General features: G+C 33.2%; 1 protein-coding gene across 2 annotated transcripts in view; it reads right to left on the reverse strand.

Moving 5' to 3' along the window:
* The window catches only part of WWC2 (WW and C2 domain containing 2), a 240,054-nt gene that overhangs the window by 92,695 nt on the left and 131,622 nt on the right, over positions 1–15,737 (reverse strand). For both annotated transcript variants that reach the window (XM_081269214.1, XM_081269215.1), the window contains one exon: positions 14,914–14,990. In XM_081269214.1, coding sequence (XP_081125340.1) covers positions 14,914–14,990 — 77 coding nt within the window. The remainder of the gene's footprint in view (positions 1–14,913; positions 14,991–15,737) is intronic.

Genomic DNA, 15,737 nt, shown 5'->3' on the forward strand with positions numbered 1-15,737 from the left:
CTTATCCTAAGAACAATGAGGGATTTTAAAGCATGGTCTGCTTAATGATTTTTAAATGATCACTGTATTTTAAAATGTTATCTATGGAGATTGGACTAGGGGCCAAAAGGGGCCACGACACCTGCACTATGGGTTGGTGTGTGGGGTAGAACCACAGAAAGACAAAACCAGAGGAGGCAGAAATCAATAGGACTTGGTAATGGACTTGTTGTGGTGGGTGACAGAAAAAGAGTTATCAAAGATCACGTTCACGATTCTGGCTTGGCAACTGAGTGGATGAAAGGTGCTTTCCTGGAGTGGAACCAAATCTGAAGAGACTTCAAAGGCAATTGGAACTGGGCACAGTGGCCCATGCCTGTAATCCAGCAGCTTAGGAGGCTAAGGTAGAAAGATTGCAAGTTCTAAGTCAGCCTCAGTGATTTAGCAAGGACCCTGTCTCAAAATTAAAAAAAAAAAAAAAAAGAAAAAAGAAAATAGGACTAAGAATATGGATCAGCGGTTAAGTGCCCCTGGGTTCAGTCCCTAGTATCCCCCATCCAAAAGGGGGGGGGGTGGAATGTGTAAGACTTGATGTTCAGAAGAAACATCTGAACTAAAGACATAAAATCAAGATTCACTGGCATTGAGATGGTATTTCAGAGTATTACTATAAAAGAAGAGAGCTTAGAAACAAGCCCGAACACTTTCATTATTCAGAAGTCTGTCAGAAGAGACAACCTGTGAAGCAGTGGCAAGAGAAGTAGGAAGAAAATAAAGGAGCATCACAGAACATAAGGGAAAAGGAGACTAGGCACCATGAGGAATAAAACGAGAAGGACAAGAGCTGTGTAATACTTACGTTTGCATATTGTAAGGCATAGTACTTTGGATAAAGTAGATTTCAATAACTGAATATTAACAACAATCTGCTGTGTTTATCTGAATGTTTAACAGTTTGTGCCCTAAGGCATTTATAAATTTATTTGGGAATATAAAAGAAGTAATTATATTTCAAGGTTCAACTTAAAAATACAAAGAGAAGCATACACAATGCTATTGGAATTTAAAGGAGGAAGGGGTTACTTATGGCTTTGAGGATGAAGGCTGACCTCATGGAGAAGGAGGTATCTGAACTAGACTTTGAAGATGCTATGATTATAATACTGATGAAGAGCAATGAGCTCATTCATAGTATATCATAAAAATATTTCAGCTTTTAACATTAGATTATTATCATGTCAAAAGAGCCATCGGCAATCAATAGCTCATTCCATATGTACTTCTATTTCTGATGGCATTCTCAAGTACTTTTTGTTAAAGACTATAATATTTTTAACTTAAAAATAAAAGTTAAAATCCATCAATCAATAGCAACTCTAATAGCTGGGCTGAAACCTGTCTGTGCCTCTGAAAACATAATTGATAAAAACAATGGTGATATTGGGACCACTTAGAAAAAACAAATTACAATTAGTATATCTCATTGACATAAAGGAGCATTCTACTTAAAATAATTTGGATTGTGATAACAAAGCAATTTAGATTTATTTTTCCTGTGGTGCTGGGGGTTAAACCCAGGGCCTATGCATGTGAGGCAAGCACTCTATCAACTGAGCTATATCCCCAGCCTCAATTTAGATCTTTAAAAAAAAATATTTAAAACATTCTATATCTTTTTTTTTTTTAAAGAGAGAGTGAGAGAGGAGAGAGAGAGAGAGAGAATTCTTAACATTTATCTTTCAGTTCTCGGCGGACACAACATCCTTGTTGGTATGTGGTGCTGAGGATCGAACCCGGGCCGCACGCATGCCAGGCGAGCGCACAACCGCTTGAGCCACATCCCCAGCCCCAACATTCTATATCTTGAAGACATATAGAATACTCCCATGTTCACAGCTGCATGACCTGCAATAGCCAAGATGTAAAAATACCTAAATGGCCACTGACAGATGAATAATGAAAATATAACCACAATGAAATATTATTTAGCCTTTATTTTAAAAAGGAAAAAAAAGGAAGAGGAGGAAACACTGTAATATGGGACCTGAGGACATTATATTAAGTGAAATAAGCCAGTCACAGAAGGACAAATACTGCATGCTTCCACTTATATAAAATACCTAAAATAGTCACAATGACAGAAACAGAATGTAGACTGGTTTGCCAGGGGCTGGAAGGCGGGGTAGTGAGGAACTGCTGCTGAATGTGCAACAAGTTTCACTTATGTAAGATGAATAAGTTCTAAAGATCTTCTGAGCAATATTGTGCCTATAATAACAATGTTGTGTTGTACACTTATAAATCTGTTAAGTGAATCTTTTTAAGTTTTCTTATCATAATAAAATAAGAATTAAAATTTTTTAAAGATCTAAAGTTAACTTTTGAAAAACTTAAACTCTTCTCAGATGGGTGACAATGACAGAAAACTAAACTGTGCTTTCTTTTTTTTTTTTTTTTTGACATTATTTAATTTACCTAAAGTTTGCTGTAAGGTACCATTTTTATTTTGGGACATGTTAGTGTTTTTCCTGAATGGTTCTTAGCTCTCAAATATTTATGTTGCATTTAAATTTTGTTAACTATAAAAAAATCATTCCCTAATTGCTAGAGATGTTGAACATTTTTTTCATATATTGTTCATTGATTGTGTATCATCTTCTGAGAAGTGTCTGTTCAGTTCCTTGGCCCATTTATTGATTGAGCTGTTCAGTTTTTTGGTGTTAAGATTTCTGAGTTCTTTATATACCCTAGAGATTAGTGCTCTATCTGATGTGCGTGTGGTAAAAATTTGCTCCCATTGTGTAGACTCTCTATTCACTTCACTCATTGTTTCTTTTGCTGAGAAGAAGCTTTTCAGTTTGAATTCATCCCATATATTGATTCTAGGTTTTAATTCCTGTGCTACAGGTGTCTTATTAAGGAAGTTTGGGGCCTAATCCAACATGATGGAGATTTGGGCCTACTTTTTCTTCTATTATGTGCAGGGTCTCTGGTTTAATTCCTAGGTGCTCTATTTATGTAATATGAATTTAATTGCATTCTTCTGTCATATATAATGAATTAGAATAAATAAAGTAAAATAAATAAATAAATAAATAAATAAATAATTTCCATTATACTAACAAGTGTAAACATATTATTTCCAACTAACCATTATTTCTAATTGGTTTGGTTTTGAGAGGTATTAAATAGTAGTCCAACCACGTTTTTCCTCTGGAACCATGTGATATCATTAGATATTGGAGGATCAATGCTTCTATTCTTCCATTTTCAGATCCACCCTCATGTAGGACACAGAATGTTAAAAACAAATGTCCTTAGATCACAGTTACAGAACTGATTAAAGTAAACTAATAGTGCCTTGCAAACTTAACACAATACAAGCTCTATTAGGAACCAAAAATGAGAAGAAATTCATGAGCAGTTTTATGTATTTCAGGCATTGTGCTAAATACAAATAACTTCTGTTCAATCCTCACAACTACTCTGTTAAACATAATTTTAATTCTTATTTTATATGTGAGGAATCAGGGGCCTGAAGAGAAAAAGTAGGTAACCTGCTAAAGGTTGCCTGTTACTAAGCAGTAAAGACCAGTAGAACCCAGGAGATTTTTTAATTCCTTTAAATGTTTTAGCTATTAATATCATGACAATACATATAATATGAAAGACAAACCAAAACTGTAGCAAAATCACTTATATAAATCTATACCCTTTATTCTACCTTAGAAGCTAGCTACATTATTCCTATAACCCACCAGAACTGAAGACAAGTACAGCCCACAAGTCCTAGAGCCTGTGTTTTCTCTTTTGTACTGAACTTTCTGCAGCTGTAGCCTACCATTTAATTAAGGTCTATTTCTATGAAATCAAATCTCACAACCCAGAGTACTAAATTAGAGGCAAGAGACCCAAGACTTTTGCACATATCCTGCTTTCTATACTGACTATGCTAAAGAAACTGACATTTAAAATTGATTTCAAAGTTATCTCTGAAACCTAGGAAGATGCTGTGATTAAATGTGGTAAGTATGACCAGAAATCACAGAGCTTCTTAACATCTTGTACAATCTGAGTATAATAAGTTTATTTGAAAAGAAGGAAAAAGAAGAAGATAACAATAAAGAAAAGTAAATTCTAAAACCTGTAGACCTCAGAGAGATCATAAGACAGGTAGGTTTCATAAATTTGCCCTTAAAGGGAAACTTGCAACATTAAAGACATAATGAGCAAAATGGTATTTTACTAATGACTACCTTATCTTTTCACCATTACTCCATTGTCTTGCAGGGATCTCCTTTTGCAAGCCAATAAAGGGCAACTGTCAACCTGCTCCTGCTGGAAATCTTTCTCCAAATACAACTTCCACCCTTCTAAAATCCTCACCATTCTGCTTTCCCACTAAAGTCACCTTTAAGTGCAATGAGAAACCAACTCCAGATAGTCACAGGATTAAGAATGAAATACTTTCTAGCTTATCTAAAAAACAGAGAAAAATAGAACCATTCATGATTGTTCAAAATGCTAGAACCATTTATGATGACTAATAAGTGGATTCTGTCATCAGAAACAAGACAATTAGAAAAAAAAATTGTTTAACTTAAACAAAAATAAGAGCCATTGAGAAAAACTATATGAAACATTTCTGAAAAACACTATCTCACAACACAAACAATAAATAAAAATGTAGAACATCAATGCTAGATCTCTATAAAAACATAAAATAAACCAGCAAGTTACCATATGACCCATCAATTCTATTTCTGGGCAAATACCGAAAGAAATGAAATGTATTTCCACAAACACATGTACATGGATCTTCATAGCATTACTCATAAGAGTCAAAAGATAGAAGCAATCCAAATACCCAGCCATTGAAAGGATAAAAGTAGTATATCTGCAGGCTGGAATACTATTCAGCTAAAAAAGTATGCTGCAGCACAGATGAATCTTGGAAACACTACACTAAGTAAAAGAGACCACTCACTATTTGTATCATGCCATATGTATGTGTGTGTGTGTGTGTATTATATATATCCAGAACAGGCAAATCTAGGGAGATAGGAAATAAAAAAGTGGCTTCTTGGAGTTCCAGGGGTAGAAAAGGGAGGTGTAGGGAATGAAGAATAACTTAAATGAGTTCATGGTCCCTTCAGGGCAGCAAAAATGTTTAAAAATTGCATGGTGTGATGGATGTCTAATCATGAATATACTAATATCCATTATATTATACATTTTACATAGGCAAATTATACAAAAAAATGAATTATTTCTCAATAAAGCTGTTAAATTTAAAAATAAAATAGCAAATGAAATGGAAAAAGTAGAACATCACAAAAAAAACACATTAATCACCTCCCAACAAAGACAAAACTGAAAACCATATATCATTACTTATCAAACTTGCAAAAAATAAATACAAATGACAAAAAAACTTAGCCAAATGGCCTCCATTTCAGATAAACACCCAAGGTGTTAATGGTGCTCAGCAAGGCCTGCAGGTTATCTTCATTTCATTGCCTAAATTTCTCATCTCCTCCCTCCCCTTCTACTGTGGCCAAATTTGACTTCATATTATTTCTGAAAGACCAGACCTATACCTGTTCCACATCAAGACCTAATACTGATTTTTTCCCATCTAACTTTTTTACCACCTCTGTCCATTCTTTTCGTAGATTACACCTTCTCAGCGATGCTTACTCAGGATATCCTATTCAAAACTGTGACCAGGTCTCCTTTGTTCCACATGCCCCACTATACAGTACTTATTCCAATTTGGATTGAATTTTTTAAAAACATGAATAGAAGCTGATTTAATTAAAATACTTTCTATCTGCTGAAAGATTAATTATTTAATCTTTATAATATTTATTTTCAAATTCTAAACTATACTCTTAGGATAAACCAAATTTAGTCATAATATATTATTTGTAAATGTTTAGTTTATCAATATCTTATTCAAGATTTTTACATCTTTGCTTATGTGGCTGGCTCTTGTATTTTAATACACATAAAAATCTTTTCAGAATTTGTTTTCTGTTATGCTAGCTTAATCTTGACAGTTTCTCTGCAATTTCATTGATTGGGTTATTCAGACTTTTTTCCTTTACCTTGAATCATTTTTGGCCAATGATATTTTATTTGGATTTTTTTCATTTCATCTGGAAATTCAAATATATAGTTTTGTGTGTGTGTGTGTGTGTGTGTGTGTGTGTGTTGTGTGTGTGTTTTGTGTGTTGGGGGCTGGGTACTAGAAATCGAACTCAGGGTTTATGCTTGCCAGGCAAGTATTGTACCTACTGAGCCACGTTCCCAAGCCCTTCTGGCATAAATTTTTCATAATGCTTTCTAAGCATCTGTAGTTTAGTCTGTCTTTTCAGTTTTTGTACTTTATTAGTTCTTTTCCTCTTATTTTTGAGTCAACCTGACAGACATCTATCAATATTATTGTTCTTTCAAAGAACCAACTTTTGCTATGTTGACCCTGTGTATTACAGAGATGTTTTGTCTTTCAATATTTTCTACTCTTCACGTGACTTCCCTTCTTATATTCTTTGGATCTGGATTTATTCTGTTGTTTATACGCTAAATGCATTGCTCATTAAGACTTATTTTCTAGTCTATATATTTAAAGCTTCAAGGTTTTTCTGTAACTTTCTACACTATTAGCACTATTCACTAACTACAGACTTTTTGGACTTCTCCAGTTTTTTCACTTTGGTCTTTTTTCCTGTAGCCTATCAGATTGTATTCAGCTGTCAAGCCTCCTTAGGCTCTTCCAATCTCTGACAATTTCTGAATCTTTCCTTGTCTTTAATGTCATTCATTTTTGAAAAGCATTGCTTGGATATTTATAAACAGTGCCTCAATTTGGGTTTTCTTGATACTGTGTCATAATTAGACTGAGATTATGGATTTGGGGAAAGAATAGAACAAAGGTGTTGTGCCCCCTTCATTAAATGATATCAGAACGCATGCTGTCAACATATTGCTGGTGATGTGAAACTTCACTGGTTATAGTAGGAATAGCCAGGTTTCTTCTCTGTAGTTATACTGTTTTTTTCCTTTCTAAACTCTTTCCACCAGCAAATAACCACTGAGTCCAGCCCAGAAAGAAATCAAAAAATTAATGAACACGTTAAAAATCACTGGAGTTTAATAACACATGTTTGAGGAGGTATACTTTGAGGCTATGGAAATATTCTGTTTTTCAAAATTTACTTAGCAATTTTAGCAAATGACATTCATGTTTCTTTGACCCATTATTATTTAGAACTGTGTTTGTGGACTTCCAAATTAAGTAGTTACTAAACTTAACAACAAACACACTGAAAAGAAAACACCCTAAGTATACCATTCAATGAATGACCCCAAAGTTAAGCATGTAATGGTAAAGAGTTGAAGAAATAATACATTATCAAAATTCCAGTAGGCCATTCTTGTGCCTCTCTAAATTACCTTTCCTTTTAACTAAAAGGTAACCATTATTATAAATTTTAACCCTAGGTGTAGTTTTATCTTTTTTGAACTTCATATAAATGAATTCACATTCAGTTTCTATTCATGTGTATCTCCTGGTGGCTAGCAACAGTCACTCAGCATTTGTTGTTGGCATGCAAATGTGTTTACTTATTTTTACTACTGTGTGAAGTTCTACTAAATGGCCACGCAAAATGTATTCACCCATTCTGCTACTGACAAGACATTTCAAGTTTTAGGTATTACCATGAACATTCTACTCATTGGCATTAGATGTGCATGGGATTCAACTTGACTAGAAAAGGACAGTTTTCCAAAGTGATTGTGCCACTTTATTCCCATCAGCAACAAAGAGTTTCTGTTACTCCACATCCCTGACAATCCTTTGTATTGCTGATACTTTTTACTTTGGCTCTTTTGAAATGTGTGGAAATAATCAGGGTTTTAAAAAAATTTTTATTTTTAATGCATTTCTTAAAAGTTCATTATGATCAGAGAAAGTAGTCTAATTATTTGAAATTTATTCAAACTAATCCAATGGCTCAATATATAGTCAGCTTTCATGAACGTTCTAAGTGTGCTTTAAAATAAGTACTCCCCACTTTTGGCAGACTGCAATACATGTTAATTAGATTAAATTTATCAACCATGTTATTCATCTATTCTATACTGTTACTAATTTTTTTATCTGCTTGACCCATTAATGAGTTATACCAGAATCTTCCATAATGTGTTTGTTATTTTTCATTTGATTTTCTGATAGTTTATGCTTTATATATTTTGGGCCCACATTTTAAGGAAGCAATTCAACTTCATGGCCCTCTTCTTTTTCTAGTTAAGCATTTTGCCTTCAAATCTATCAACTCATATTTCTATTTTTGTTTCACTATCACACTGTTATAACTACTATAGATCAGTATATTTTAAAAGATTTACACATTACACACTACTGGTAATCCAACTGCAATACACTCAGAGTTCCTTAGAGAAATGTTTGATTTCAGGTCTAGTGGAAAAGGTCAAGGACATTTTTAAGACCAGAGTAAAAGAAAACTATCAGAATACTAGAATAAAAGGAGTCAATGTAAAGAGGCTCCTAAAAGTATATGATAGGACAATTTGAGGATCAATGAGCATTATAATTACAAATCTAAAAATATCAATTATGTTTAAATTTGTGAGCACATAATTTGTAATCCTTAGTGAAATAAAGAATCTAGATGATGATTGAGAATGACTGTTAAAATTTAGAAAAAGGAAAAACAAGACACCAGCCTCCTAATGGACATACACAACACTTTCCATAACAAATTTTCCCAACTTCCCCAAAACACCTTGATGTCACAATCCTCTACCTTTAATTTTCATTTTAAAGAAAACACAGAGGGCAACCAAATAAATTTGTTCATGTACACAATAGAAAAATAAGATACAAAAATTAGACAGGGAGGACCTCTAAAATGACCTGATTATTTTGAATAGTTACAAAGAAAAGATGGTGACTAAAATAGAAGTCAGAAATATATTTATCAACCACAATCTATAGACCATGTTTGGGTCCTGACTCAAATAAACCTACAACAACAACAACAACAAAAGATTATGACACAAATAGGAAAAACCAAAATTGACAAAGAATTTGGATAGTATAAAGAATTCTTAACATTTTAAAAGTAATAATGACAAGAATAGCAGTAGTGCCTTTTAAGACTCCCCAGTTTATAGAAACATATGCTGTGATATTTATAGATAAAATGATATATGGTCTCTAATCATCATCAAAATAATTCAGTGGGGTGTGAAGTAAAAGAACAAAACTTTTGAGGCATGTGATGGAAATGTGAAAGACCATTCTGACTATTCATGTGTAGTGTTTGATATTTTCCACAATAAGGTATTCTTAAGCTAACTGCTCCTAGTTTACTTTTATTTTTTAATTTTCCCTATCCCTGCTTAGACATTTTTCCAGGCTTTATAAAATTCTTTAAAATTGATCATTTATTTAGTCAATTAGATTTATTTATCATTTAGTCAATCTTGCCTACTCAGATAGTATATTCCCTCCTAGGAGAAGTTAACTGCATTTAATTTTGTAAAATGCTGTGAATATGCTGGATATGAAGGTGTTAGAAAAAGCACTTAGAAAGATTGATATGGTGGTTTATACAAGAGAGGAGAAACTAAATATCTCTTCAATAAGAACCAATGTAAATAAAGGATTTCTTTTATGCATATATTATTTAGCCCATAATACACTACCCTTTGATGTTAGAAAGAGGCAAAATCATTAAGAGAAAAACAAAATATTGTAAAATCTATAACTGTGATTAAGTTTTATAGTTTCACTCTCTTCAAGGTCAGAGTACACTTTTTGAAAAAAAAAGAGTACCATACTATAAAACTTATTTGAAGTTACTAGCATAATAGATAATATAAGTTCTTATATTAAATAGAATATTATACTCTCATTTTCTCTTGAAATGCTCCTTTTTAGCGAATGAGTCAAGTCTTATCATTTCTAATTTCATTAAAAATTCACTAAGACTGCTTTAATATTTTCTAACCAAATACCAGTCACAACACAAATTGATTTCCAAACATCTTAAGGATAAACCATATTTCTGCAAAACTTTTGTCACAAAATTAGCATTGCTTTCTCTCCTTTGACACCTTGAAATAAGGGAGGTTACAACTTAAAAAACTTAGAATGTAAGCTAAGTTTTAAATTAGTGTGAACATAAAGATATTTTCCAAGTCTGGCCAAGTAATTTATATTCTGAGAATCCATATTTCTTTTCATTTGGAAGCACACTGCTATGATTTTTGCTATATTAGATCACTAATTAAAGTATTACATTTTGATGTACACATAAATTAATTACTTTAACTCTATTCACTTACAAACCAAATCTTAAATTCAACTGCCAATCTTTTAAATCTATGCCCAAGATTACAAAGAGGTGAGATTGTGGCTGACTTTTCTAAGTTCATTATCACTGTTAAAAATAATTCAAAGTGATTCCATTTAAACAATGTATAAGTAGATATCGAGAAAAAAAAGATAATGGACAGTGTTAATTAATAACACTGTCCATTAATCAGTTGTGTGTTAGGAGTACAAAAAAGTACAAAAAAATTAATCAAAGGGGCCTTAATTTACTTTATCTTACAAAATTATAAGTTGTGTATGTTGTGGGGCTTAATAAATTTTTCAAATGCCTCTGTCTTTCTGAAGATTTTCTTTCACACTTTCAACATTCTATTTTAGATTAATAAACAACCATAAAAACTTAATTAAAATTCATCAAAAAATTCTCCACTAAATTTTCACCACATCTCACCTATTTGCAATCTTAACCACAGATTTTTCTTTTAAATTGAAGTTGAAGTTTAGTTTGTATGAGATATCTTATTCCTTACCTCAAGAATATTAAGGTCTAAATAGCTATAAGAATAAATAATAGTAAAATTTTTTACATTATTCTTCATGAAAGTTAATTTTTTTCAAGCAATTAAATACAACATTTTAAAAAGTTATGAATAGCTTAATAAGGAGCATTAACTTATTTATTTTACCATTTCAACAAATATAATGATGGTATCAGGAAATATTGTTACTCCATTAGACCCAGAAGGACACTAAAGTCCAATGATCATCAATACCTATGACCACAATATTAAAGAATGTGAAAAGAGATTTCAGACAGATGTTCCTAAATACAGGATTCCCAAAGAACTGAATGGCCACCTCTGATTGAGTAAAACAAATAAGGTACAATGCTAATACTGTTGCATCAAAATAACAAAGTATGAAACTAATGTTTGGCTATTCCTGAAAAATTGTTACTGTGACCAAAATGCAAGCAAATACATGGAGACATAAGCAAGGAAAAGTTAGTTTATTCCCGCATTACTATTCCTGTGACGTTAATTGTGAAAGGGATTTATATACACAGGCATTTTCTTGGCTGGATAAGTAAGGTAGGTAGGCCAGCCAAGAAAGGCCAGATTATCAAAATCTCAAAAACTCTGTCACATTATCCATCTACTTCTGACAGTGCTACCTGGCCAAAATATGCACAAATACTGAAGAGAACCAGAGTATCCAAACCATGACACAGCTCCAAACATCACAACAGTATAAGCCATGTATAAGCCACAATGGCCATATAGCTGAAGAAGCATTTCTAAAAAGACCTTTTCACTGCTCACAAATTTTAAACAAGCTGGGCGCAGTAGCACATGCCTGTAATCCCAGGCTCAGGAGGCCAAGGCAGGATTGCGAGTTCAAAGCCAGCCTCAGCAACTTAGTGAGGTCCTAAGCAACTTATCGAGACCCTGTCTCAAAATTGAAAATAAAAAGGGCTGGGGATGGAGATCAGCAGTTAAGCAACCCAGAATTCAATCTCTGATAGCAAAAAAAAAAAAAAAAAACCAGATTTAGGATGAAGTTAAACATGGCATAGAAATTTCTATTTGCATGAGATACATTGTATTATTTTTATTTTTAAATCCCTCCCTCAGTTTGTACATTTCCTACAAGGGATTTAAATGGACAGACTAACAATCCCTTTTATTTCATTTAGCCTAACAGATCACAGAAATATACACAGTACAGAAATACAGTAGCACTTGACAAACCAATACATAACAGTCTTGAGAAATGTTCAGAGAAATATTAATGAATTGGTACCATAAGGTCATTTATTATAGAATGACACAGATCTCCATAAATGGCTTCATAAATTAAGAAATCCAAACAGAAGAGAGGTTTTACTTCCAGTAACTATGCATATTCTTGTTTGTATTTTGCTTGTTTGTTTGGGTGCTGGGTATGAAATCAGGGCCTTGCTCATACTAAGCACACCCTCTACCTTTGAGCTATACACCCAGCCCATACATAAACTTTTTCCATGCTCTTTCTCTGAGAACAATTAGAAAAACTGTGAGGAAAACTAAACTAACTAAACAGTAAACATTATTTGAAAGCACTAGAGAACTATTAAGACTGCAAGAACTTATGTTAAAGATCCAAAAGATAATGGAAGTTCAGAATCATGCTCCAAATACTGTACTGTTCTTCCTTCTGAGATACTTACCTATAAAAGAAACTGAAAGGTGGGAGAATGCAATGACTGAGGACTGAGATATAGAGAGCTATTGGCAGTCTCACAGAGCTGAGAAGCAGGAAGGAAGAGCTTGGCAGTTTAGCCTCAATCAAGCAGAAGGTGCCCTGATAAAGCATCCTCAAAGAGTTCAGTTGGGATTTTCAACAGAAAAGGTAAACTACAAACAGATGTAATCTTAGAATAGGACCAAAGCCCAGATTTTAGTCATTGCTAACATTGACTAGATTAAAATTATCTGACCCTGACACAACTGCCTGTAAGAAACAAAGCTAAATACCCTCTGAGGGATGGTAAGATCATCCAAAGCCTCAAGTTAAGACTTTTCTATATGTTGTATGTCTCTTAATAAAAAAAAAAAAAAAGTAAGCAACTCTAAGAGTCAAGCATTAACCAAAACCAACAGGGGGGAAAAAAAAAGAAAACCAGACCAGACCAAGAATTCAACATATAGGGGATATTCATATTGTATTAATCAAGACATGAAAATTTAAAATATTGAGATTATTTTGGTCAGAATTTTTTTCATGCCAATGTGCAAGTAACTAGAAACCAGGAATAATCAAACAAATTCGTACACTGAAAAAAAAAAATATCATAATTAAGCGGAAATCAGTAATGAAAGAAAATTTCCAATTATGTGAAAATTAAAGAATAAACTTTTATGAGAAATCATAAAGAAATAAAATATTTGGGAACTGAATTATAAAAAATACAAAAATTCAAAACTTCTGTAATGTAGGCAAAAGTCATGTATATAAATTAACTTAGACCCTTAAGTACAGATATTAGGAAGTAAGAAGGGCTGACTACCTGATAGTACCCACTAAAGTGTGCTTTTTCTTTTATATTTTTCAGGTGCTAGGTACCAAACCTAGGGCCTCACATATTCTAGGTAACCATTCTACTACTGAGCTATATTGCCAGCCCTAAAATGTGTATTTTTTGACACAGCAATTCAACTCCTGTACACACACACACACACACACACACACACACACACAAATTTGTGCACCAAAAGATATACATAAAAGATGTGTACATTAACATGTTACTCTAACAGTAAGAAATTGGCAATAAACTGTAATGTATATTGTTATAGGTTGGATGTGATGTGTCCTCCAAAAGCTCTTGAGTTAATGCAGAAGATGAAATGATTAGATTATGAGAGCTATCACTTAGTCAGAGGATTAATAATTATGGATTAATGCTCTGACTAGATTAATGCTCTGGGTAGTAACTGACTATAGGCAGGTGGGCACATGGCTGGAAGAAGTAGGTCACTGGGGGATGACTTGAGGATTATATATTTTGTTCCTGGCTCCCTGTACTCTTTCTCTGCTTCCTGGCTGCCGAGAGCTGAGAAGTTTTCCTCCATAATGCCTTTCCACCATGATGTTCTGTCCCACTTCAGATTCATAGCAATGGAGTCAAGTGACCATGTACTGAACCTGTGAGCCAAAATACACTTTTCCTCCTCTATGTTGTTCTTGTCAGGTATTTTGGTCACAATAATGAAAAGCTGACTACATATATAACAATGGTAAAAGGGATATAAAGAATTTACGGTGTGTACACCAAAGTAGAATGTTGTATAGCAATAAAAGCAGATTGGATGAATCTTGAAATGCTATTGAACAAAAGAAGCCATCAAATACTACAGATGGTAGCATTCCAGTTTTACAAATTACAAAAAAGACAAAAAATTAACCTGCAATGTTAACAAGTATTGTTTTTAGGGGGTCATAATGAAAAGTAATGACAATGAGGGGACACAATGGAAACTTCTGTGGTTATAGTAATAATCTATTTTATGATCTTGGTATTGGTTACATTTATTAATTTGCTTAGTGAACAGCCGTTAAGACACCCCGCAATCAAGGAAAAACAAGTTCTGGTCTTAATAGCTATTTGATCAAAAAGATTTCAGGCCAATATTAGGAAACACTCCTGTGTGAAGAATTGTGGGGAACTAATAAAGTCTGACTTCAAAGAGGAATGACATCATGACCCAAGTTGCAGTCATCTTTAAATACTGGGTTGTTTCATGAAAGAACAACTTGATTTAGCTCTAAAAGACAAAACGTAGCACAATGAAAGAAAGTAAGTTATCAAGATTTAAATTCTGCTAATAATAAATCCCAATAATGGAACAAAGATTGTCTCAATCACAGATACCGAACTTGTTTAAACAAAGGGAAAAAGACCACCCAGCAGGGAAAAGTGGAAAAGTCTGCTATACCAAATGGAGATAGGAGAAGATCACTAACTAACCTCCCTTCCATGACCTTTAGTATCTATGCATCCAACCAAAATAAAAAAATCTTACCCTTAATCGTGTAGTGGAGATCTCAGCTTTTAAAATATCAGGATCATATTTAGTACTGGATGAAGATCCTGAGAATACTTTTGAAAGAGAAAAATAGAAAGAATAATTATTTTCAAGTTGCCTAACTAGTTCTCTCACTTTAGAATTTACTGACTCTAAAAAGAAGATTTATATTCTTCAGTGGATACTTACTTTCTTTTTGCAATTCCTTTGTCATTCAGACACCTAAATATAAAAGTAATCTTCAAACCTCTATAATTATTTTAAAATTCATGAAAAAGAAATACCATAAATTAATTTATTCTAGATTGTATATATACTATGTCCTTAGAGGACTATATTGCAGATGCAGCTAATCAGGGATTTACATTTTGCATGTACTTATAATTTAAGTAGAACTTCCAAGCCCATCAAAACTGCTTCTTTTAAAAGGATCAGTTCCAGATTATCCATATATAAGATAAAGGAGAAGTAAATGGGGTGGGGGGGCAGTGTGCAGAAACTTTGTTCTAACTAATAGTTCCAGTTTCTCATCACTAAAAATATTGTACAAGAGTAGCAAATGGGGCCAAATGATTTGCCTTGTTCTGAAAAAGTACAAATCAACTCATCAATGAATAAAAAGCATTATAAGAGGCAAGAGTAAAAACAGAAGGTATGCATAATTCCCAAATGGGGAAACTTTTATCTGGAATGGGTCTGAGATATTTTACTGAGAAATCTGTAAGGTTCCCTCACCTCTCATGGCTTAGAGGAATTCTTCTTGCCTAGGAAAGGAAAAGGGCTCAAAAAAAAAAAAAAAAAGTGCAACTGGCCTTCTATTA

The sequence above is a fragment of the Spermophilus citellus genome (genome assembly GCF_964194105.1).
Source record: "Spermophilus citellus genome assembly, chromosome: 16".
NCBI lineage: Eukaryota > Metazoa > Chordata > Mammalia > Rodentia > Sciuridae > Spermophilus > Spermophilus citellus.